The following is a 22,972-nucleotide window of genomic DNA, read 5'->3' as shown; positions in this document are numbered from 1 at the left end:
GCTGGGATTTATTGCTGCTGATAAGGGAATCTTGTTGTTGTCTTCAATAATTTATGTGGTCGACTGTATGACATTTTTAGATGCAACGCATCTGCGGGGCTTCTGGGGGAAGAGGTGAGCGAGGGATTTATAGCCATCTCTGCATCCTGGAAGTAAGCACCACTGGCCAAAGTGTTTATTAGGGGGTCTCCATTGTTGTTGAGGAGGGAGAGTGTATTGATTGGCCGAAGCCGGCGATGGACTCTGGTGCAAGGAAGGCAACTGGCAGACATAAATCTGCGGTGGCGGCGGCAAAGTGGCAAAAAGGAGGTTGTGTTGTGTTATTTTATGATTAAAAAGAGAGAGTCCATTTTTAAGCCGCTCCACTCACAGACCCTTCACATTCCTTTTTTCGTTCAGACGCTAAATCGAAAAAACTAACTTTTTTTGCTGACTTTGAAAAGGAAAAAAAAAAAATCTTAATCTATTTCTGGACAAACTATTTACCACCACCAGATTCCATCTCTTAATTTCCATACAAATGTAAAAGTAGGCGAGCATGGAATCTTCTGTGAATCTTAAATGAATCCAATTGTTCCAGCTCAGTTCAGGGTTTGTCCCGAGGCGGCGGCAGATGAGTGCAGCATAAATCAGCAATTTCAAAATAAGAGCCACGATTTTAAGCACCGTTTCCTTGTTCCATGTTGGGATTAGAAAAAAAAAATGGAGTGTTTTCCTGTATCCGTGTTTCTTTTGCCCTGGGACTCACACATACATGTTTAACAAAGTATTTTAAATGGTTGGCAGCATATTGATTAGACTTTTTTACAGCAAGTATTGAACATAATGTTTTATCGTTACGCACGACATTTACGCTTATACATGTTACGCTTTTCTGAGATTCCAGCTTGCCGAGTTTGTTCAGCCACACGGATTTCTGCCTTCATGTCCACTTTCTCAGCGGTTGTGCGAACCTACGGAGACCACTTTGACCCTGTTAATCTGCATGACATCCCTTAATGTGGGGAAGCTTCTGCGGCCCAGGACGACTGCTGTACTCTCCAGCTGGCCTAAGGTTGGTGAGGTTCTGAGCGCATGCGCCTCGGGAAAAGTGAATAACACACCCATGTAATCCGCAGCGTGGTTGGGTAACAAGGTTTGCTCCAGGTAGGGGGAGAGCCGAGAACACTGCTCAAATGAAACTCTGAGACTTCAGAGGAGCCTCTGATGTTTTTCACTCAGAGAAATGTGTTGTTTTTCTGTCTGACCATACATAAAATTCCTTTTACATCATGTTGCTTTTATATTTTGTGGCGCTTCATTTTTTTTATTTTTTTTTTAAAGTCTGGATAGCAATTGTTGCTTAAATCCAAGCAACCCACAAAACCACAAAAAGGATCCGGCCACTTTTGTGCGTCGCTGCAAGTTGCGTTCACAAGCTGTGGGCTAATTTCCTCTGAGATTTGACCTGAAAACTGTTTTGGCCAACAACCTTAAGGTCTGACAGGCTGATGTCTCTAGGCAGTGTGTTACCGCTCCCCAGGGCAAATGACACAAAGTGTGTTGGTCTTGGCTTCTCGCTGCGCCACTTGCCAAAAGATCAGACACACACACACACACACACACACACACACTGAGTGCAGCAGCCGCAGGAGCAATTATAAGTCAAGAAATGGCTGTCTGACCACTCGCATGGAAAAGAGAGAAAGGAAAAAATTTAAAAGCCTGTGCAATAAGGCCACAAGGATTTAAGGCTGGGGATATAATAGGCAGCAGGGCGACTGCAGTCAAGCCATCATGAGGCCTTGTGTGTAAGGCTGAAAGGCTGCAGAGCCAGGGGATCCTCAGGCAGACCTTTGGGTAACACACACAGGCACAGAGTGGAACTCTGGCTGGCTCTGCTGCATAGGCAGCGCACTCGGATCTCGAGCAGATCCGCTCAGAGGTTTGTGCCACCAGGTACCGCAAGACCTTCAGACCTTTGTCACAGCATCACCGTGTCTGCATTTTGCGTGTGCCCCAGAAAGACAAGGACATCAGCAAAGAGTCACTGGCATCTAAGGACAACTTCTGATTTATGAAACATTTATCAAGTGGTTGTTATTTCGAGTACAGCAAGTTCCTGCCTCTTCTCTGAAACTACTTTTCCTCGCCATGGGCCAATTCTTTTGTTCCAAATTAGACACTGGCCCTGGAAGGAAGGGACCAGCTGAGGAGATGTACGTTACCATCCACAGGGGAGTATCAGAGTAGCAGCTAGGGAATAAAGTTTTTGGGAACCTGCAGAAATGGAAGAGCTCGTTTGGAGGCTTGAACCAGGGTTGTAGGACAAGTCTAAGTAAATGAGTCCAAACAACTGGCATGATGGTAGTCAGCCTATTTGTGGATCGGAGTGGGAATGTAGCTTGTAGGCAGACCGTGTCCCTGATCTAGGAAGGACTGGAGACCAGACTTCCAGGAAGTGGCTGCTATGAGCCAGCGTGCAACCTGGAAGCCTGGTAACTCCAAGCTGGATGGAAGACTGAGTTGTGAAAGGTTGAGCGAATCGAAATTGGAGGGAGTAGCAAAATCCTCGCAGCCGTGCAGGTGATGAATATTTTTAAGGTTTGGCTGACATGCCAGCCAAGAATAATGTTCTTGAGAGTCTTTGTGCTATTTAAGAAGAGCAGACGAGTGAGTGGATCAGTTCTGCCATGAAATGTTAAGGCTTGTGAGTCAGCGGCGGTAAGTTGTGCTGTCACACCGTCGCAACAAGGCCGTGGGGCTTTGGGAACCAAATGCAGGTAGTGATGGCAGGGCTTGCCTAGGCTGAAAAATTCATGAAAAACAAAAAGGAAACACTTTGTTGGTGGTGGTGATGATGATGGTGAAAATTCAGAAACAGACAGGAGTTGCAAAATGAAGGTTCAAAAACGGACGGCGCAAATCAGGGGAGGGACCCAGAGAGGGTACAGTGCTGAGCTGCATAAACAGAGGTATTGAGATTTAAATTAATGTCAACATGACTCAGCTGAATGAAATAAAATAAAGTAAAATCAAGGTGACAGAATGTGAAATGAAAAAGCCATTCAAAATAAAAGATGGATGTCAACACGTCTCAAAGTAAAAAAAAAAAAAAAAACCTCTCTGTGTCACGGTTTGAGGTTTCGGCTCATCATGTTTCCATGATTGCCGTCTTTGTCTCATCAACTTGATAAAAGGCTGCGTGGAGAGATGCCCGAGAGTGACTTATTGTCAACACTTGATTCAAACACTTGTCTGAGTTATTGCCAGACATCCGCTTTAATCAACGAACGCAACATTTTTCAAATTTACTTCCGCCCCCTTTTTTGTATCAGTTAAAACCGCCTCCCAAACCCTCCAATATAATGAATCACGAGGGGAGATAAGGGGAAGGGGCTTCACTGTACATACAGTGTGGACTTACTCTGTCAGAGGCTTAATGAAATACCAGCAGAATACTTGATTGCATTATTAGCCGCCCTGTTCGTTCATCGGCCGCTGCGCACTGTGAACGGGCGAAGCCATTTCGGAGCGCAAGCTATCCTTCCAGAAATAGGACTTCATTACTCATTCTGCGCCATGCAATTTGACAGTGGTATTTCTGAGCACTCTGTTAAATGAAAATATTTCACGTTCGCATTAATCTTCAGTGGGGCTTCAGTCCCTTTTCTTCGGGTGGCATAATGATCTCTTCTTACCGCCGGACCAGATGAATCTTTTATTGCATTTATCGGCGAAGGTGGCAGCGCCGTCCTGCGAGGGGACACGGTGCCGCGTTGGGCTTCTCGGCGCTGTCAGGGGCTAGCATGTTGCCGAGCTAAATGCCATGATTTAATTGATGCCAAGTGCAATAACATCACCCGCTGATCTTTTTTAATAATGCGGGGATACACTCCCCCGTCCTTTCACTTTGCCATGATACGACTCCTCCTTAATATGGAAATGTGAATCCGTGCCCGTGCAAAGTCTAGACCGAGCAGTATTTCAGCCAGCCCAGGGACTCTGGAATGCTATTTTAGATTGTAATGAGATGGCCTTTCACCTCCGGATTGCCGCGAAAAACCTCTCCAGAATAAATTAAGAGCCACTTAGCTGTGTCATAACTCTCGCCGTGTGCCAGAATCCTTTGTGTCCGTCCCTGTGGGTCACCGTTCTCCCTTCCTCTCCTCTCCCAGGTTTCTCCATCCTGCAGGCCATCATGGAGGCAGCGGTGGCAAACAACTGGCAGGTGACCGCCCGCTCTGTGAGCAGCACGACAGACGCGGCCGAGTTCAAGCGCATCATCGAGGAGATGGACCGGAGGCAGGAGAAGCGTTTCGTGATCGACTGTGAAGTGGACAGGATCAACACCATACTGGAACAGGTAGGAAGCCTGAAATTCCCTGTGCTGCACGTGCACGTGTGTGTGGTGATTCGAACACGAGCCCTGGAACTAAGCATAAATATAGTTGAAAATGGCACCGCTGCCTGTCCGGCCATAGGATTATATAACTGTCTGGAATCATTGTGTAAGAAATACGCCTGTCCAGTACCCTGCTTGGGTACTTTCTTTCTTTTTTTTTTTTCTTCATCTTGCCTGTGACAACATCTTTGGTCTTTTTTGGCACGGTCGTCACTATGAGCATATGGACACTAAAAAGCTAGCCAGTGTCTCATAGCCAAGGAGGAGGTGTTGCTGGAAAGTTGCCTGAAAGGGAAACATGTTCCGACAAAGAAGGTGCTGGCCAGCCAACCACAATTACACAGTCCTGAACAGGGCCACCACGGGGCGCTGCGTCAGTGGCAGGGGCTGCCATTCATTTATTGCGTAGTTAGTGAAGATTAATATGAAGATGTTGTTTTTGTCAGGTCAGCTTTTGTTTGGCGGCCAGCATGTCCGTCGTCTGCCGAATCCCTTGGAACATGACCCGGTTTTTATTGTTATCCCCCATTGTCAACACACAGTAGTCGTGGCACGGACAACACCGTGGACTCTAGTGACAACTGTTTGAAAATGTATACACTCATAGTTATAGTTGCCGGTGCGGATGCTCTTAACAGAGACACTGAGCGCAAAGTAACATGTTGCGTGAGGGGGAATATGAGACCTGAAATCCATTTTGAAGCTGCTTTATTTAATTTCATTTCTCATTGTAACAAAGCTCCTCCCTAAGGCTCATGGGAGCCTCACGGCACATTTTAAACAGATTTTCAAAATTGCTGTTTAATTTATACCATATTTAAAGACTCATTTTTTGTTATTTATTATAATTTGGGGGATGAATTCTTAACAGTTTTTTACTTGATCCAAAACGCAATGGGGGAAGGAGGAAATCCTGATTGCGCAAACACCAATGGCAAAAATACTGCAGTGTCATTAGTGGCCGATAAAATATCCTTAGGAACTGTGGTAGCTTGATGAAAATATACTGTCTATATCAGTCAAAGTACTGTTCCACCTCGAGTCCAGAGCCCTTGAGAAAACTGTTGACAGCCAGCAAATTGCGCTTTGGTACTGATGACAGTTTATGACAGCATTTTCTGACAAATAGTCAATCCTTATTTTCAAAATATTAAAAAAAAATAATAATTAATTTGTTTTCTCCCCTCATAGTTTACTCTGTCTTAGCTCATTAAGCTTAAATGGCGCGTTAAGTCGGATGCCCGGGTGCAGCAGTAATCCTGCCTGTTTGGAGAACTCAGCCCGGCGCTGCGTCTGAAGGGCCGACGTGTTTGAACACGGCTGTGCACCGAGGCTGCCTGACAGCCAGGGGTCGAGAGGTCCGAGCTTGAGTGGACTCCGCCCCCGTTCTTTTTTTTTTTTCTTTCTTTGAAGGAGCCACTGATGACGGCGCGTCCTCTGGCTAATGCTCGTCTAACCAACCAGAAACCCTCCATCGCCTCTCACACGCCCCCTGCTGGAGGAAGAAATGGAGGAACCACCGATAGTGTGGCGACTGTTAAGGAACTGCTCCAAACCTACAACCCCCATCTGATTGGTGCCGCACGCAATCAGCCCCACAATTGGATTCAGCTTGTTAACATTCATTTAGATATTGGCTTCTCGCCGCCTAACGATAGATATCCCCCCCGACGACTCTTAGTTTCACTTGTTTTCTTTATGAATCTAATTTCGTCCCGCAGTCATAGTTTAAAGCCGAATGGCTTTGTTTTTAATTTTCTACGACTAATTTAATTATCGTACAGTGGATTTCCTTTGCAGCGCAACTCAGGGGCCCGTGTGAAAAAGAAACGGCATTTCTTTTCAGCCGCGTTAAGAAAATGCATCAGCCTTGACAGGGAAACAAAAAAAAGTGTTTATTACAAAATTGCGTGAGGCGTTTTAGCGCTCGCATCTGTAATTGCTTTTCTCCCCCTTTTCCTTCCTTTTGCAAACAATAATAGGGGACCGGGGTGGTAATAATATCTCTCAGGTTTAGATCTATTGTCTGAGATCTTTTACTCCCCGTCACCTCTAACTAAATTCGCTTTTGGGTGCGGAAGGGGGCTGAAGATCAGCACATCCTCATCCTCACACTGTTGTCGTTATTTCTCTTCATTTTTAAGCCAAATAAAATAATCCTAACAATTTCGCCCAGAAATGAGCCAGAGGCATTTAGAGTGGTCTGCTGGACCGCACTCTGCCGCCCGTCCTCCCCCCCCGCCGTGCCATAAATTGAAATTGGGATGGTCCGTCTCCCGTGAGGGCCATCACGCCAGAAATGGCGCCCATTATCAGTTATGTGGAGTCCTGCCGCTGCCACCTGCTGCTGCCGTTCCATTAACCAATGATCGCTCACAAACAGAGCTAGCGTCGTCTCGGAGAGTTTGAATGGAACCCGGCGCGCCAGAGACGCCGCTCGGCGCCGTGCGGTGTTGACATTTCACTTCCATCCGTCAAGGTCAGTGCAGTTGAGAGGAGATCAAGAGGCAGGTTGGATTCAGGCAGCTGATTGCTGCGGGGAAAATGGGAATCGGGCGGCTCAGCGGCTCAGTTTTATGATTCAGAGTTAGGGCGGAAGGCGAGGAGGAGGGGGAGAAAAAAAAAAAAAGTAGTGCAAAATGGAAGTCTTTCTGCCGGGCAATAAAGTTCACAGAGTGTGGCGTTATCTCAAACAGGCCAGTGAGAAGCTTCCGCAGTTTGGTGCGGTTGTGGCTCATTAAATCCACAACTCTGAATGCCGCTTCTCATCAGCGCCTCGTCTTGAGGGAGGCACTGCTGGGGATTTTGATCCTGCTGGGACGCCGTAGCTCCACCGGTTCCCAGCGTCGAGTCCAATTTTTAAGTGACGGTCTTAAACCCTTATCTTTATATCTTTTTATTTGCATTGTATAACAGCTTTTATAAAAGTGTGATTAAATAGTGCGATTCATGTAGAAATGCAGTTAAGTTTTCACAGGCCAAGCTTTATCTCTCCACTACTAATATTTGTCATATAGACATGTTCTCTATGTTATTGAGGAGACAGGAACTAGTCTCCACCATTATTCAGTTTTTGAATTTTAGAGAATTATCTCAGAATAAATTAGACCTTGGAACTCATTTTAATGGCCCATTTCCTGCTAAACAACAAGTTACAGAAACTCACTTCTTGATCATTCTTGATTCCACTCAAATGGCCCAAACAGCATTTTTCATCATCGCCGTCATCATCATCATCATCATCATCATCATCATCATCTTGCCCTTAATGACGTTGTACATATTCATAAAATGTCTTTTTGTAATTTCCTCAGAGCCCCAATCATTTTGAACAAGAGATGTTCATCACTCGGTTGCACTGACTCAGTCCCGATGAAGCACAACAGCCAAAGACCTTTGAGTCCCATTAATAAATGAATAATAAGGGAAAAAACAACAAAAAAGATTTTTGCATGAATTGTCTTTCACACGAGGTCAAACAAAAAACTGAAGAGCACATCCGTGGTTGTCTGTGAGGGTTGATGGACAAAAAAATTATATCACCTATTAGCCATAATGTGTTATTATATTATATTATATATTACATATATATCATATGTTTACGCCTCCTGCAACTTTTGCCTCCGAAGAAACTTTCTATCCATATCTGTTATCCGTCGCCTTTGCTAACAAAACATGAGTCATGCCTACTTCACAGTATAAGTGTCAATATGCTGCTACATGGAGGGCGGCTTTGTTTGCGAGGGTCCGGCCTCATTTGTTTTAGGATGCTGAGCAGGACGCCGCAGCCAGACCATCATCAGTTTTTTGCTGCAACAGCCACTCAGCCTCGATCCGCCTCAGGACTTTTCCATCAATGCACTGCACCGCAGATTAAATTAACTCCACGGCGGTCCAACAAATGTTTCACCCGGGCATCTAAGTGCATTGTGTTTTGCGCCGAGTGAAAAATGTCTGCGGCCAAAATGGATGAGCAGCGCAAACAACTACGACGACTGCAAGATAATCATCTCCATCTCCGTAATGCTGATTTTTCAATCTCCGGGTGTGCGGGCACCAATCCATCCGTACGTCCGTCCATCCATCCATCCATCCATCCATCCATCCATCCATCCATCCGTCAGGGTTGTTTCAGACGTGCCTTTACGTTGCATCTTGGCCGTCCTCCCTCAGACTCAGCCTCCGTGCTGGAGTCTGTCTGATGTGAGGCAGCAACCTGCTCATCACGAGTATAAGAAGAGGCAGACAAGCAAGAAAGAGAAAGAAAAAAAAAAAGTCAACACCGTCTGGGACAGGCCCAGGGCACACAAGCTGTTCAAAGAGAGGCAGGCAGCGAGCGCTCTGCCAGCCACAAAGATGCATTTTCATGCAGGGTGGTGGGGGGGAAAAAAAAACATTAAGGAAGAGGAAAAAGAGGGTGGGGGAAAAAAGGAAAAGGTGCATCTGGGGATTTGTTAGAGCGACAGTGTGGCCATATCGCTCCTCCCATGGAGGACCGTATATTGTTTCTGCTCTGGTGTGAAGAACTGGCAGAAAATCCGCGGCTGGCTGTGATATAGAATGGGAAATCTTTGTCATATCAAATTCTGGAGATGGAGAGGGAAGGAAACGCAGCCAGGGGAGGATAAGTCGGGAGGAGAATGGAATATAGATCGCCGCCAGCTGATAAAGAGGAAGAAAAAAAACCTCAGCAATATAAAGGAGAGCCTCCATCCGCCGTATCGCAGGTGACACGGCGTGAGAGGGGGAACAATGTACACTGGAGTGTTTTCCTCTGGGAGGAGCCCGGTCGCACGCGTTACGCTAACGACACGCGTGTCCTTTACTCGGCATGCGGAGCGCCGCCGCGTCAGAACCTCTCGCACATTCAAATCCTCGCCCAATTACCCGGACATCAGTTTTGCAGGGGCTGTGGCGTGTTTTCCCACCGAAAGACAGGAGGACGGCACAAAAGCCGACAGCGGCTCTGACAGGAAAGGTGCTCCTGGTCGTCCCCAGAGGGCCTCCTGAGCTGAAAGACATCCAGTCCTCGCTGTCTGGGATACCCTCTCCTCCAGAAAAAAAAAAGTATATATATACAATATAGATCCCAGGCACCAGCCTCAGCCGTCGAGGCTCCTTTACCAACTCTGATTAAAGAATTAAGTGGGATTAAGGCATTATCATTAAACAGAATGTGACCTGCAGGCTCGACGTGACTGAAAGCGAGAGCGCCGCGCACGCCGAGTGCCGAACCGCCGAGCCGTTCGTCCCTCGAGCCATTTTCATTTTAAAGAAAAAGAGCATTTTATGAATTCATAACCTTGTTCGCCGCAGCATTCCCCCCAAAACGTGTAGGGTTTATTGTGCACGGCCGTCTCTGTTAAGAGCGCGTTGAAAACAGTTGTTGGTAGGATTCTGTCAAACTAAAAAGGTGATTAGTTGATGTTTCCGCCCATCACATTCAAACAGATTAAACCAGCAGCTCGACTTTTCCTATCGGTGACATCAGCCGCACATCAACGTTGTGCCTGGCTAGACTCCGTTTTTTTTTTTTTCTCGCCAAGCTCATCGGAAGTCGTCCACGGTTTGCTTGTCTCCTCATGTGAAATCCTGCGGCTGCGCGAGAGAGGAGCCTCTACCGCGGCCGCCACGCTAATCTCCTCACCATCAGACACGTCAGCAAAGAGGAAACTGGTTATGAATTACTAAAGCGAAGGCTTCGCAAGATGGATTGGTTTGATTTCGGAACTGACATCCCCGAGCATCAAGTCGCCTCGCAAGGTCGTCCCCTCTCAGTTTCCAAACCAATTTTGGCAGATAAACGTCAAAATGTCTCATCCGCGAGAGTCAAAACCTCCTCCCAGTGAAGTTTTGTTTCCCCCAACTTCTCAGAGCCGTCATAATCTGAGACATAATCATCCAAATACAAGTCAGGTGTTCAGAAATTGTCCTGCTTTTGGGAGCGAGGCCGGCTCTAGGTGGGCGGGGCTATCTCGCGAGTCATACACCGCAGCCGCCAAGAAAAGCATCTCAGCCGCAGCCACCACTGGCTGTTAATTAGCGAGCGCTCCGAGAGCTCTTGCACCAAGTGCGCTGGAGCAGAAATGGAGGAGGCAAAAAAAGAGAAAAGTCCCTTTTATATCGGAGAATGCAGCTTCAGATTCACCCTCCTGTCCAATCCTGTGTGAAGTGGGGCTCTCTCTGCGCCATCTGAATTACATGCAGGAGTGCATGCGGCCGCTCATTAACTCGGCGTATGCAAATGCGACGGGCAACTTGATTTGGGGGGGAGTGAGGGCGGGCGCTGCGATACGACAACCTTCATCAACAGAGAACCAAAGTGCTCGTAGGAAAAGGTCAATGATTAAAACGCGGATAAGCAGAAGGTTCCTTTGAGATTCTGATTGATTTTTTTAAGGTAAAAAAAAGTTCAGTAGGGACAAAGATGGGGAAGAGGTGACAACAACACTTCTGTATTATGTTTAACTCCATTTCAAATTGTACATTTTTTTTTTTTTTAAATATGCAAGAAAAGGTGTATTTTGAAAGTAAAGTTTTCTTAACACCTGACTGAAGGAGACTTGCAAAACACTGCACAGGCGCCAGGTAGCCCGTTAAGATCCCGGTGCTCTCGCCCAGTGAAGCGGCACTCAGAGATAATTATAATAACGGGAGTAGGAGTGTTTAGTGGGCATAAGAGGCTTTAGAGGCATCACCACCGGCTCTTAAATGTCTCTATTGTTTAGTTGTATATACATTCATCGTGCAACTTTCTGCAATGAAGCACGAGCAACTCAGCAATGCGACGCAAACCGCACGCACCCAGCGAAGTGAGTGGCGTCTGTCCACCTGAGCCTCCTAAACTAACTTCTATTTGTATTTGTATTATTTGTATTTGAATTTATTTATTTAGCTTGTACAGAGTTCCACTTCCATCATCGACTATAAATAGAAAAAAAAATGTACAAACATGGGAAAACTATAATTATGAGCAACAAACAACAACATAGAATACATTGAAAAACGTAACTGAGCATCGTTACCAGTTGTCCCGGCCAACACGTCACAGTACTCACAAAGTCAGGAGAAGCCACTGTTTTTTTTTTGTTTTGCCATGGTAAAATGGAGTGAAAAAGGTCACACTCTGAGGAGAGCCGCCTGGGATCTGATCAAAATGTGTACCTGCAGTTTTACATAGTGCCCCCTGCAGGAGAGGGGAGTCATGCTGTGTCTGGACCAGGCTGAATTCATATCTGCAGCCTGTAGTGGTTTTGGGGTTATTTTGTATGGGCTGGGGTGCGGGAGGCCGGCGTGTTGTGTGAAAGACAGGAAATGCATTATTGAGAGAGTGGCGTGCTAAGCAAATTTTGTCTCCTCTGCAGCGCCCCGGGAAACGGTAATTGGTTAGGCGGCTTGTTTGCTCGTTGGAGCCGAAAAGACATCAGTGATGAGTTCAAGGGGATAACAAAAGGAGAAAACACCGCGAAAGTAGCCGAGCTTTCAAACATGTTTAAGTCACCTGAAAAAGAAGCCGCGTTCTCACTGTTTGAGGGAGGCAGAAGGTAAAAACTGGAATCTGCAAAAGAACTGACTCAAGGTATGAAAACGGGCCAGTAGGAGGGCACACAAGGTTCATTGCCAGTCCCATCAGGGTCGTTGCCAGAGCCTGAAGAAGCTGGCGGTGGGTGAAGGAAAGACGTGGGCTTCTGCAGATCAAGGTAGGGAATGAAAAGGACAGGAAACCAGATAGGACAGGTGGGATGAGAGGGAAATGAAATATAAGCGAAGAACAAGATCACAAGATAATCGTAGAAGTGCAAACTAGATTCTGTAGGGCTTAAAGACGCAACAGCACGATTTGATGAATGAAATAATAACGAACATAAAAAAAATGACACACCAGGCTGTCAAACGCACACGTTCCACATTCAAAGCCATGTGATTCCTCTTTCTTCTTTTAACGCACATCTTTGCTACATGCCTAAATGCATTACATTCCTGCATGCAAATTGGCTGATTTGCTATTTGTGTCCAGCAAGAAGCTTTTCTTGGTAGCCTCTGCGTTTCCTGTACTAGCTGAGCTTTAAAAGACCCGCTGTTTCCTCTAATTACTGCTGCATCCAGGCACAAGTGCTTTTAGCCGCAGACTGAACATTTTCCAACAATGTCTCCAACAACCAAAAGTTTAGAACTTGTAATTGCCGTCCGTTGAGGTCAGAATCAAATCATCGCGTGCTTCTGGCACGTAAACAGGAGGATTCTGTCACGTTGCTGAATCAAACTCATCGTCACCGAGGGGCTTCATGAAAAACGCAGCAGTCAGCAGCAAAAAACGGAACCACACACAGCCCGTCTCCACTGGAGTCCAGCCCGGCTTTCTCTCTAATTAAAGCGGCCGAGGGTTAGAGGTCGGCGTGGTGGCGTTGCCGGAGGTTTCGGAGCGTCTCCGCTCCATGCCGCTTGTAGCCTCTGCCAGGGCGACTGCGAGCTGCGGGCCAGGGCAGGAGGGAGGCGGGGCCTCCTCCCGGCCGGCGCCGGGGCAGGTGTGAGGAGGACTCGCGGTCAGACTCAAGGTTAGCGCAGCGAGGGTTCACCGTGCGGTGGGGCTGGCCGGAGAAAACGCAGGGAGGGCCAAAAGTCCAAAAATCAGACTTGTGGGGGAAAAAAAAAAAATAAAAAAAGACGACGATTGGGACCTGACTGGCTTTGATAAAAGGTGCTTCAGGAAGTGGAGCGCCAACTTCGTTCTGACTTCTCATCGCAACCGCCGCCTTATAATCTGCTCATTTTCCCTCTTTGTTTGCACTTGGGTCGTCCTTGTCCACAGAATCCCGCCGCGCCTGAAGTTTTAAAGCCTCCGCGATGATTGATGCTGTCAGGAAACGCCGACCGGCCCGAGCCGCGAGCCGTGAAGAGCTAATGTGTTTGTGCTCCCCTGCGTATCTTAGACAACCAGGCAAAAAAATCAAACGGGCAGGCAACAATCAGATGTGCACGACAGCAAAAAAGGAGAAGTGGTTTATTAAGAGTGGGAGGCCGTTTCAAGAGTTGGAGGGTATTGTTTTGGGCCGCCGCAGCCGCGGCTAAATTAAAAGCTCTTAATTGCAGTTCAAAGGGGGTTGAAGTGAAAACGTCCTTCAGAGGTTTTTCTCCCCCCAGCCACACGCTGAGAAATGCCTCCGTTTGACTTCGTGAATTTTAATTTGTTCCATCTCAAATTTTAAGGACATTTTTATCATAATAATAAATGCAAACATTTTAGACAGAAAAATGCAAAACCCCTTTTTCTGGAACTCCAGCCACTTAGCATCAGTCCGCTTCAACGATCCGCAACAGGCCCGGGGGGCACGTGCAAAAAAAAATGTACGATGAAACCGATTCAAGTTTGCTTTGCGCGACCCAGCCACCAACACGTGCAAACAGGCCGATTCCGCTGTAAAACCCGTGTTCGCAGTGTTTGCGGAACAGATGAAAAGGCGAGATATGGCGGCGCCGGCGCCGGCGGAGCGCAAAAACACACAAATAAGCGACCTCCACCACAGACCAGTCAGCAGCCCCCCAACTCACAGCGACAAGTATTCAAAATGACTGGGTTGGGGGAGGAATTATTAGAGCCCCCGGGGAATCTGATTTTTTTGAGTGTGCGCGTCCAGGGCACAAGGAGGCGGAAAGCGTTGAGTCTGCGAGGCAGCATATGGTTTGCAGCCGAGCGACGGAGCGGCTCAGAGCGCCGACGACTATTTTCAGTCGGGCTTGTGTGGGCTGAAACATGCTGTTCTGCTCCAAAGGTGTGATATTTTTCAAAGCCGAGTGAGCTCTACATCGTGCCGCCGCACTGTAAACTCCTTTTCAAGATGCGTTTTTTTTTTTCCTTCCTCTTCTTCTTCATCTTCTTCATCTTCCTCCCTTCCGTCCGACGGAGGAACTCCGTCAGGGTGGACGGCTTCAAAGTGGGAGGAGGGGTGGGGGGGGGAATGGGGACATTCCTCTCCCTCGTTATCAGCCGCCCACCTTAACGAGCTCGTCCTCCCCACCCCCAACACCCCCCTCGCCCCCACCCACCCCAACCCCCCGCCCCTCCCCTCTCGGCGGGGGGGCGGGGGCCGCGGCAGCAATTACAGAGACTGTTGCAGCCGCTGATGCGAGGTTCTTTGCGCCCATCTCATGGGTGGTTTACCGTATCGATGTGTTTTTTTTTTCTTTTCTCTGCCCCCACAGGTTGTGACCCTGGGGAAGAACAGCCGTGGTTACCACTACATTCTGGCCAATCTTGTAAGTAATAATGGGAGCTGCTCCCCCGAGAGGCGGTGGGACCAGTTCTATCCTGGGTGTTGGAAAGGGGGGGGCGGGGGGGCTTAGTCTCGGCCATTTTGCTCAATGCACAATAAGTGGATTATAGGCTTTTGTACGCAAACGATAGGCCCGTCTGTATTTTTGTTTACACTGGCCCTGGTTGCATTTGCCGCTCGTGCCTCGACAGCAGCCGCATATTTACCTTTAAATTAACCAATGAGCAAACAGCGCTTAACGTCCTCGAAGCATGTTTGGAGAGGAGCCATCGCTTCCTCTTAACCTTGATATTAGCATGAGCTCTTTATGTAAAGAAAAAAAAAAAGAAAAAAAAAGGAGGCCAGAGGCTTCACTCACCTCTTGCCACGGACCCCCGCTGCCTCTTCCCTCCGCAGAGGCAGTGAAGGTGCGACTCATGCCGTGGCACAGTGTCGCTCACACGTACACAAGACAAAAGAAAAATAATAATCTGACCCTAAAAAAAAGAGCAGCAGCTCTGGGGTACAGTGTGAAAATACAAGTGGCTGCAGGGGAGGGGGGGAAAAAAAAGGAGGAGGATTTGTTTTGAATTGCGCAAGAAAATTCTTATTGTTTTGACACGGCATGAAAGTAGGACAGCTGGTGAAAGAAAGATTCTCCTCAAACACCTTCGCACACAAACCTCCGATGTATTTTAGAAATGCCTCAAAGTGCGACTCATTTGAACTCCTCTACCCACAGAGTACCACAACGTGTAAGGAAGTTCATTTGCAGCAGTTTGTAGAAATGCAATATTGTGCTATAAAAAGATATATATATTGATATTGAATATTTTTTTAAGACCCAACAAGTTCCCAAGGAAGGCTGCGACTTTTCTCCTCCGACCGCCTTGTTTACTTGCTGTCCCTCCGCAGGGATTCACCAACGTGAGCCTGGACAAAGTCTTCGCCGGCGGAGCCAACATCTCGGGCTTTCAGATCGTCAACCCTGAGAACCAGATTGTTCAGCAGTTTATGCAGCGCTGGGAGCGCCTAGATGAAAGAGAATTCCCAGAAGCCCGCAACACTCCTCTGAAGGTACGACGGCGCGCAAGGTCTTTCATTGGACATGCAGAATGCGGCCCGTCGCCTCTTGATGCGCTCTCGCCCTCCTTCCTCTCCTCCCTCTCCTCCCTCTAATCCTCTGTTTTCCCTTTGTCGTCCCCGCTTCCTCCTTGCCGCCCTCCCCCGCTCGGCTCCGAGCGCCCCTCCCCACCGCCAACCGCTGCCCCCCCCCCCCTGCCTCCCCCGCGCAATCAATATATCGATAGGCGGTGCGGGGCAAGGTTATATCGCAGCTTCAATTTACATCTAATTAAACAATGATCAAGAAAGAAATGGATTTTGAATGGCATTTAATTAGATTTTGTCATGGCGCAGCGGTCCACAAACAAGTGGCTCGACCCCGCGGCGGCGGAAAGGTCAGGCGAAGTTGAGGGAGAGGAGCGCAGGAGACAAAATCAAACGCCGGAGCTTTTGTTGTCCCCGCAGCTCGCTGCCAAAAAGTTTTCGAACAAAGGTCTCGACCCTCACTGAAGTTTTCTAGCCCCTCTCATCCTGTCAGCCTCATCCAACTTATTTCAGCGTGTGACAGAAACGCAAATGTGCTTTACAGGAGCCAATCGCTTCCGTTCCGTCGAGGCGTTTCTGAAATGGCTGTCCAGTTACTGTTGCTCTCCGATCTGAACCCAAAGAGGAAAATTAAAACACACGCAGCATCTAGTGGCTTTAAAAGATACAACACAATTATTCTGACTTCCCATTCTTAACAAAGAGAGTCGTAAAGTTTAGATCCTAGCAGCAACAAAGTTACTCATAACTACCACTGATATTTACTTTACAAGGCTCGATTAAACAGTGATGCATTTTCTGAGAAAAACAGAGCTTCTCTTGTACCTAATGTCCTACCCCATGCTAGTCTTAAAAATAAAACTGACTTCCTGGAGAAATTAACGTACAATGAAAAATGAAATTGGTATCGACTGTGAGCCAGTGTTGCTGAACAAAGACCGCTAAAACAATTTAGAAAGAGGCAGCGATGTTGTCATGTCTGCTGTGATGTTTCTGATTTCTGTGTTTTGCTAGCTATGTCACTTCCCTCTCACTGCAATTCGCCCCACAGTACACCTCAGCCCTGACCCACGACTCCATCCTGGTGATCGCAGAGGCCTTCCGCTACCTGCGCAGGCAGCGCGTGGACGTGTCCCGCCGCGGCAGCGCCGGGGACTGCCTGGCTAATCCGGCGGTGCCGTGGAGCCAAGGCATCGACATCGAGAGAGCCCTGAAAACGGTAGCGACGGCGGCGACAGCGGCGGTGGGGGTTGGGGAATGTGAGAGAGCAAGGAGGGAGGAGAGGGGAGGAAGGGTGTGAGTGGCAAGCCGATAAGCAAAGAAAAGGCTAGAAGAAGAAGAGAAGCAGCGATAGCGGAGCGGCTGAGGGTGTGATAAAGATGGAAAGTGACAGAGAGAAGGGACGGGAGCCGCTCCCTCCCTTCCCCCTCCCTCCTTCCCTCCATCCCTCCGCCCTCACATATCTCGGCGCGGCGCTCGCTCAAATCCAGGCCCCCTCATTACCATAAAGCTACATCTTTTATTAAAGCATATCCACTTCATTATTTGATTAGCAGCTCTGCGCGCAGCATCAGCAGCAGCAGCAGCCGGCAGCTCGAGCGGAGCAGCCGCCACGCACCTTGAGCTCCGGCCGCGACGTATGCAAAGCGACGGCTGTCACACACCCGCTCCGTCTCTCTCTCTCTCTCTCTCTCTCTCTCTCTCTCTCTCTCTCTCTCTCTCTCTCTCCCTCCCTGTGTCCCCCGTGGCAGGTCCAAGTGCAGGGGATGACCGGGAACATCCAGTTTGACAACTACGGCCGCAGGACCAACTACACCATCGATGTTTACGAGATGAAAACAGGTGGTCCCAGGAAGGTAAGACGGAGCAGCGGCCGCCTCGCGTCAAACCCGATCCGTCAGCTGTCAAAAAAAATAATAAATAAATAAATAAATAAATACCTCAAGACAGCATAGTAGTCAGACTCCTCCTCCCAAAAGTCCTGCTCTGCTCTTTATCAAAACACAGCTGCCACACATCAGCGTCCCGACTCGCTGCTCTTCTAAAATGGCAACTTGGAACAACCTATTGATCGTCGACTGTTATGATGTGGCAGCGGTGAGCGGCATTAAACGCCACTTTGGGTCAATACGGGACTCCTATTGATGGCTCAGATACAATCTGTCACTAACTCCCATTCAAACAACCAATTAAGACTATAAAGAAGAGGAGGAACTGGTAATTCCCAACATTCCCATCCTTATCCAGCGGTTCCCAACACCACGGCCCGGTTTAATGTGAGACAGTATTTTCACAGGCGGGCATGGAAACTGTGGTATTTTCTAAATATAATAATAAACGTGAAGCCACTGTGTACACGTTTGGAACTTTATTAGCAGCGTCCTCTTAACATGGCGACAACGTAACAGCAGTAACATACGCTTTTGTCTTTCTCGATACTCCAAAGGCTGCTGGTCTTTTATTGCAGAGTGCTTGGTCTCTGAGTTTTGAAGGCTCCATTGCCTCATTAGAGAGCCGGTCGCCGCGCGTTAGGCAGAGTGGGCTTGTTGCGCGAGGATCTTCTGTCGAGATAAAGTTAGTGGTAGGACTCCTGGTATGGTCTGTTAGACGTTGCTTTCTTTTTCTTGGAAGTCGTGGGCTCTTCTGTGTCCGCACTGGGCATTTTCCTCATGTTGCTCGCTAGCTTGCTGGCTCGTGGGTTTAATCTAGCTGTAACACATCACGAGACTGAGAAAACCGCCTTGACATGCGTCAAGAGTTGAGCCATAGTTGGATGTAATGGAGAAAATCCGATCATTTTTCAAAATAAAATTCTCAGATAATAAATAAAACGGAATTCATTTAACAGAAGTTAATTATTCTTTCTATGCAGCCCGGTGCCAAATGACCCACAGACCGATACCGGTCCGCGTCCCGGGGGTTGGGTACCGCTGTCCTGAGCGGTCAAATTCGACCAACGGGCCGACTCCTATTTCCACAACCCCCCCGTGTTCCCAAGAGGCAGCTGGGAGGGACTTGTTAGCCGGGATGAGTGTGGGCTCGCTGTGATTTCTTTTTGAAGCCGCACGGAACCTCTGGAGCCGCCGCTTCACTTGGCATCCCCCGGCCCCTAACAGCCATCCCCACGCAGCCAACCAGAGCCGAGCTAAGCAGGGAGACGGAGGCGGGAAGAGGAGGGAGGAGAGAAGGAGGAGGACAGGGAGGGAGGGAAGATGAGACAAGCCGGGCAGCAGTGTGTCAGGGCCCAGAGCCCCAGTCACCCCCCCCCCCCCCCTCCCCTGCCCCTCCACCTACCCATCCACCCCCTGCTGACAGTAAGAGGATGAAGGCTTTTAGCTGTGACTGTCACTCGTGATGCATCGGCTGATATCCGTCCCAGGTGTGCGGGGTGAGGTCAGGTCTTCACCTCCGGAGCAGCAAACTGTGGCAGAGCCGCACGACCGAGCTGCCAATATCAGCCACCGACGTCAGACGAGGATAACCCTCCCCGCCCCTCCCCACGCCACCACCCCCGACGTACGCTGACGCCCCCTAGTGCCACCTCTCAGACGCGTATCAAAACCCGTCACACCTGTCTCGCCTCGGAACGCTTAAAGATCTGAGTTGGGAGGCGGTGGGAGGGAGGGAGAAAAAGAAGGAAGGAGAAAAAGAAAATGGGGAGCAGATGTGTGTGTGTGTGTGTGTGTGTGTGTGTGTTGAGGGTAGGGGGGGTGAAGTCACTGCCAGCAACAGTTAGACAATTGGCAGTGGCGTCGTAACACGCTTCATCGCGAGCCAGGCCAGCCATTATTTCAGATGGCCAAACAAACACTTGACACCGGTTTGACTTAAGCATCTGTGCAACAGAATGCAGCCGACCAGCACCGGCATGGCGGGGGGGGGTTGAGAGGGTGCATGTGCAAGAGGAGCTGCAGAGGAGTCGGAATTCGACGGTGAATTATTAAATGTGCGCCTTTTTTTTTTTGTTGTTTTTTTTTGCGGAGCCCGAATATCAATTATTTAGCGTTAGACCTGGTGAAGCCGAAGGTGGGATGGATTGAAGTCGTGCACGGCGGCTGAACTCACGCTGCTCTGCTGCGGCTCTGGAGCCATTTAAACAGATACACCTCGTTTATTTAAAAAGAAAAAGACCAGAGTACTTTCCCCCCGCGTCTTTGATCATGGAAACCTCTGCGCAGGTTGAAACGTGGAAGCGTCCCACCCCACAGTTCCAGGTTTCTATTCACTGCCATTTCAGGGCCGGTTCTGAAGAGTTTTGCCTGCTAGTCTGTTTGGTGGCTCACACATTGTGGGGAAATGCATCTCTTATTACTGGTGCAATATACTTATAAACGCTTATTCATAAAAACTTATTTAGTGATGTCAATCATTTGGAAGTTTAGTTTATTTATTTGTTTTTATCTATATAATATTTTTATTTCATGTTCTTTTTGCATTCTATGTTCTATGTTCTATGTTACCACTGTTCTCTCTTTGCAGATTGGCTACTGGAACGAGTACACGCGATTTGTAAATATTATGGACCCGCAGGTCTCCAACGACTCCTCAGTGGAAAACCGAACCATTGTGGTCACTACTATTATGGTACACTTTCCATGCAGTTCTAAGTGTTTCACGTATTCTGCCACTCAAGGTCATGGTGTTGAATCCAATGAGTGATACATTCTGTCCTGGGCGGGTAGAACCACATCTTTTTTGTGTTGCTTTCCATCCACTCACTACACGTTGAAACAGTCTGTCCGGACTGAAACGGAAGGGAGTGTTTCGACTGTATCCGTGTGGGTGCCAAAGCATTTTGATTTTCCATACTTCAGTGGCCTGTCGTAGCAGTGACATCACAATAATGGTATAAATGGTAATGGTTGATTCCATCAATATATGAAAAAAAAAAAAAAAAAAAAAAAAAAAATCGCATACAAACGCATACGTAAGTAGACCTGTCTGTCCTCATCAAGTAAATGTTCAATGACACTTGGGATAGACTGGCCTGAGAATGACTAGAAGGACTGCCGTGCAATGGTTTCTTGAGCCGGGCAAAGAAAAATGAAAACGTCAGAATTAGAAGAGGGATAAGTGGGTGTGTGCTCCCTGTTATCACCTCTCTAATCTATTTTGCATTGCGCCTGTATGCGTTCTGTGCTGAAGTAACTTCCTGTCATGGATTTTATGAGTCATGTCCAGCATTTTGAGGAAAGACAAAAAGGAGCGATAAGAAAACCAAAAACGCCTCACAGTCACTCAAATTCAGCCGCATTTGCAATGTTAAGCTTCTCGCTTTGCTTCCGTCCCAAAATGTGTCCACCGACTGAAACTTGAGGTGCGCAAACAAGCCCTTAAAAAAAATGAAAAATAAATAAATAAAACAAATCCGATAAGGATCTCTGGCGGTGGGATTTCGTTTCCATTTTGAGGCTTAAGCTGGCATCTTTCCTTCGCAAGCCGGGAACCATCTTTAACATCCCAGGCTGTAAAAACCAAAGGAAAAAAACCAAGAGAGACGGTGGAGTGAGGCAAGGTCAGAGGATACGTTCAGCACAGAACAAACAAACCATTGCTCCCCCCTCCCCCCACTTGCACTCTGACTGCGTTTGGCTTCGAGGACGATGCCTTCTCTCCTGTCCTGAGCAGTCCCGTCACCTGCCAGTGACGCTGCCGCTCAGTAGAAGAGCAGAGGCGCTGCATTGGCGAACGGACAAGGAGAGGGAAACTAGCACGCTCCCTCTCTCCTAGTTGACTTCTTTTATTTAATTTTGTGTAGATTTATTTTTATATTATTATTATTATTATTATTATTATTATTATTATTATTATTATTATCATTTGGCTTTTCCTGGAAGGTAACCAAAGCTTATTTATTTACGTTGGTTTAATTTGGGAATGAAATGACTTTAACTGCTTCCTGGTTGAGATACTCTGGGCACTCTCTGATCCCACTCCTGTCACTGGCATTTACTTGTGAAACCCCTCCCACCCCCATCCCCATTTCCCATCCTCACCCACCTCTGGGCTGACCCACACCTTGCTTACCAATGACTCAATGCCCTGCAAAAAAAAAAGAAAAAAAAAAGAAAATCTAATTCTGGCCTTGTGTCTTTTCCCTCTGCGAATGAAAAAAAAAACAAACAAAAACAAATAATCCTTCCCCGCTGAACCCTCCCTTTATTTATGCAGCACAGTCGCACCCTTGGGCTCAAACTGGGGTTGGGTGCATTGGTCTTGGTGTCTGCTGGCTGCCACGGCTTGATTAAAGGAGCGTGACCACACGATCGCGCTGCTATTATCAGTGTATATTTGTGCATTTGCGGGGGCATCATCTGTGTGTGCATGACCTCACGAATGCGGTTATAGCAACGTTTGATATCTTCAAGCTGTGCGTGCGTGTGTATGTGCGCGTGTGCGTGTGCACGACACTTCTTAATGCATGCGTAAATACTTGTGTCTAACTGAACCTGTGGTGTGCGGAGAGAGTGGGCAAGAATAAACCAGCGTGTGTTTGAACCAACAGGAAGCGCCGTACGTGATGTACAAGAAAAATCATATGAATCTGGACGGGAATGAGAGATATGAAGGCTACTGCGTCGATTTAGCGTCTGAGATTGCCAAACATGTTGGAATTAAGTACAAACTGTCTATAGTAATGGATGGGAAGTATGGAGCCCGAGACCCCGAGACCAAGACGTGGAACGGGATGGTGGGTGAACTGGTCTATGGGGTGAGTACTGGGAGCCTGGATTTCGCTGATTACATGACAGTTTGCAAGGAACTTCAACATGAGAGGAGATCTCATTTTTCTGTCTCAAGGTCGCCACCAACCCGCCGCAAACTCGCCAGCTCTTGCTCCATCTCTCAAGGCTCTTATCGCGCGTCAGGGCGCTCAGCTGTGAGTGGCGTTGTCAAACGCCGCCACATGCACTGCGGTGGGTTGGTGGTCATCTTAAGACGGAGAAAATGAAATCATTTCTCAGGGCTGTTCACTGCATCTAAGCTAAAAAAAACCAACAAAAAAAAAACCAACCAAAACTGCCCTTCGCCGCCACTGTTGTTTTCTCTCTTACAGTCGCAACAGAGGTAGGTACACGGAGAGAAAAAAATCCCCCCCCCGCCCCCCCCGCCCCAAAAAAAAAATAACAATGGGTCCATATGGCAAACACACTGTAATTACTTTGATGAATGAAGGATCGTACGCCTTTGAAGCGCGCACGTAATTGCGTCCGATGTTTGATGTGTA

At 47.9% G+C, this 22,972-nt stretch overlaps 1 protein-coding gene across 2 annotated transcripts in view; it reads left to right on the top strand.

The window, feature by feature from the left end:
* Nucleotides 1-22,972, top strand: part of LOC142879719 (glutamate receptor 3) — an 86,629-nt gene that overhangs the window by 42,864 nt on the left and 20,793 nt on the right. For both annotated transcript variants that reach the window (XM_076013130.1, XM_076013129.1), the window contains exons 4-10: nt 4,158-4,345; nt 14,585-14,638; nt 15,550-15,711; nt 16,796-16,963; nt 17,496-17,600; nt 20,224-20,328; nt 22,250-22,456. In XM_076013130.1, coding sequence (XP_075869245.1) covers nt 4,158-4,345; nt 14,585-14,638; nt 15,550-15,711; nt 16,796-16,963; nt 17,496-17,600; nt 20,224-20,328; nt 22,250-22,456 — 989 coding nt within the window. The remainder of the gene's footprint in view (nt 1-4,157; nt 4,346-14,584; nt 14,639-15,549; nt 15,712-16,795; nt 16,964-17,495; nt 17,601-20,223; nt 20,329-22,249; nt 22,457-22,972) is intronic.

This window comes from Nelusetta ayraudi, unplaced genomic scaffold (genome assembly GCF_046127955.1).
Source record: "Nelusetta ayraudi isolate G7.1 ecotype Tasmania unplaced genomic scaffold, CSIRO-AGI_Nayr_v1 ptg000143l, whole genome shotgun sequence".
NCBI lineage: Eukaryota > Metazoa > Chordata > Actinopteri > Tetraodontiformes > Monacanthidae > Nelusetta > Nelusetta ayraudi.
This window is presented reverse-complemented; position numbering and strand designations above follow the sequence as displayed.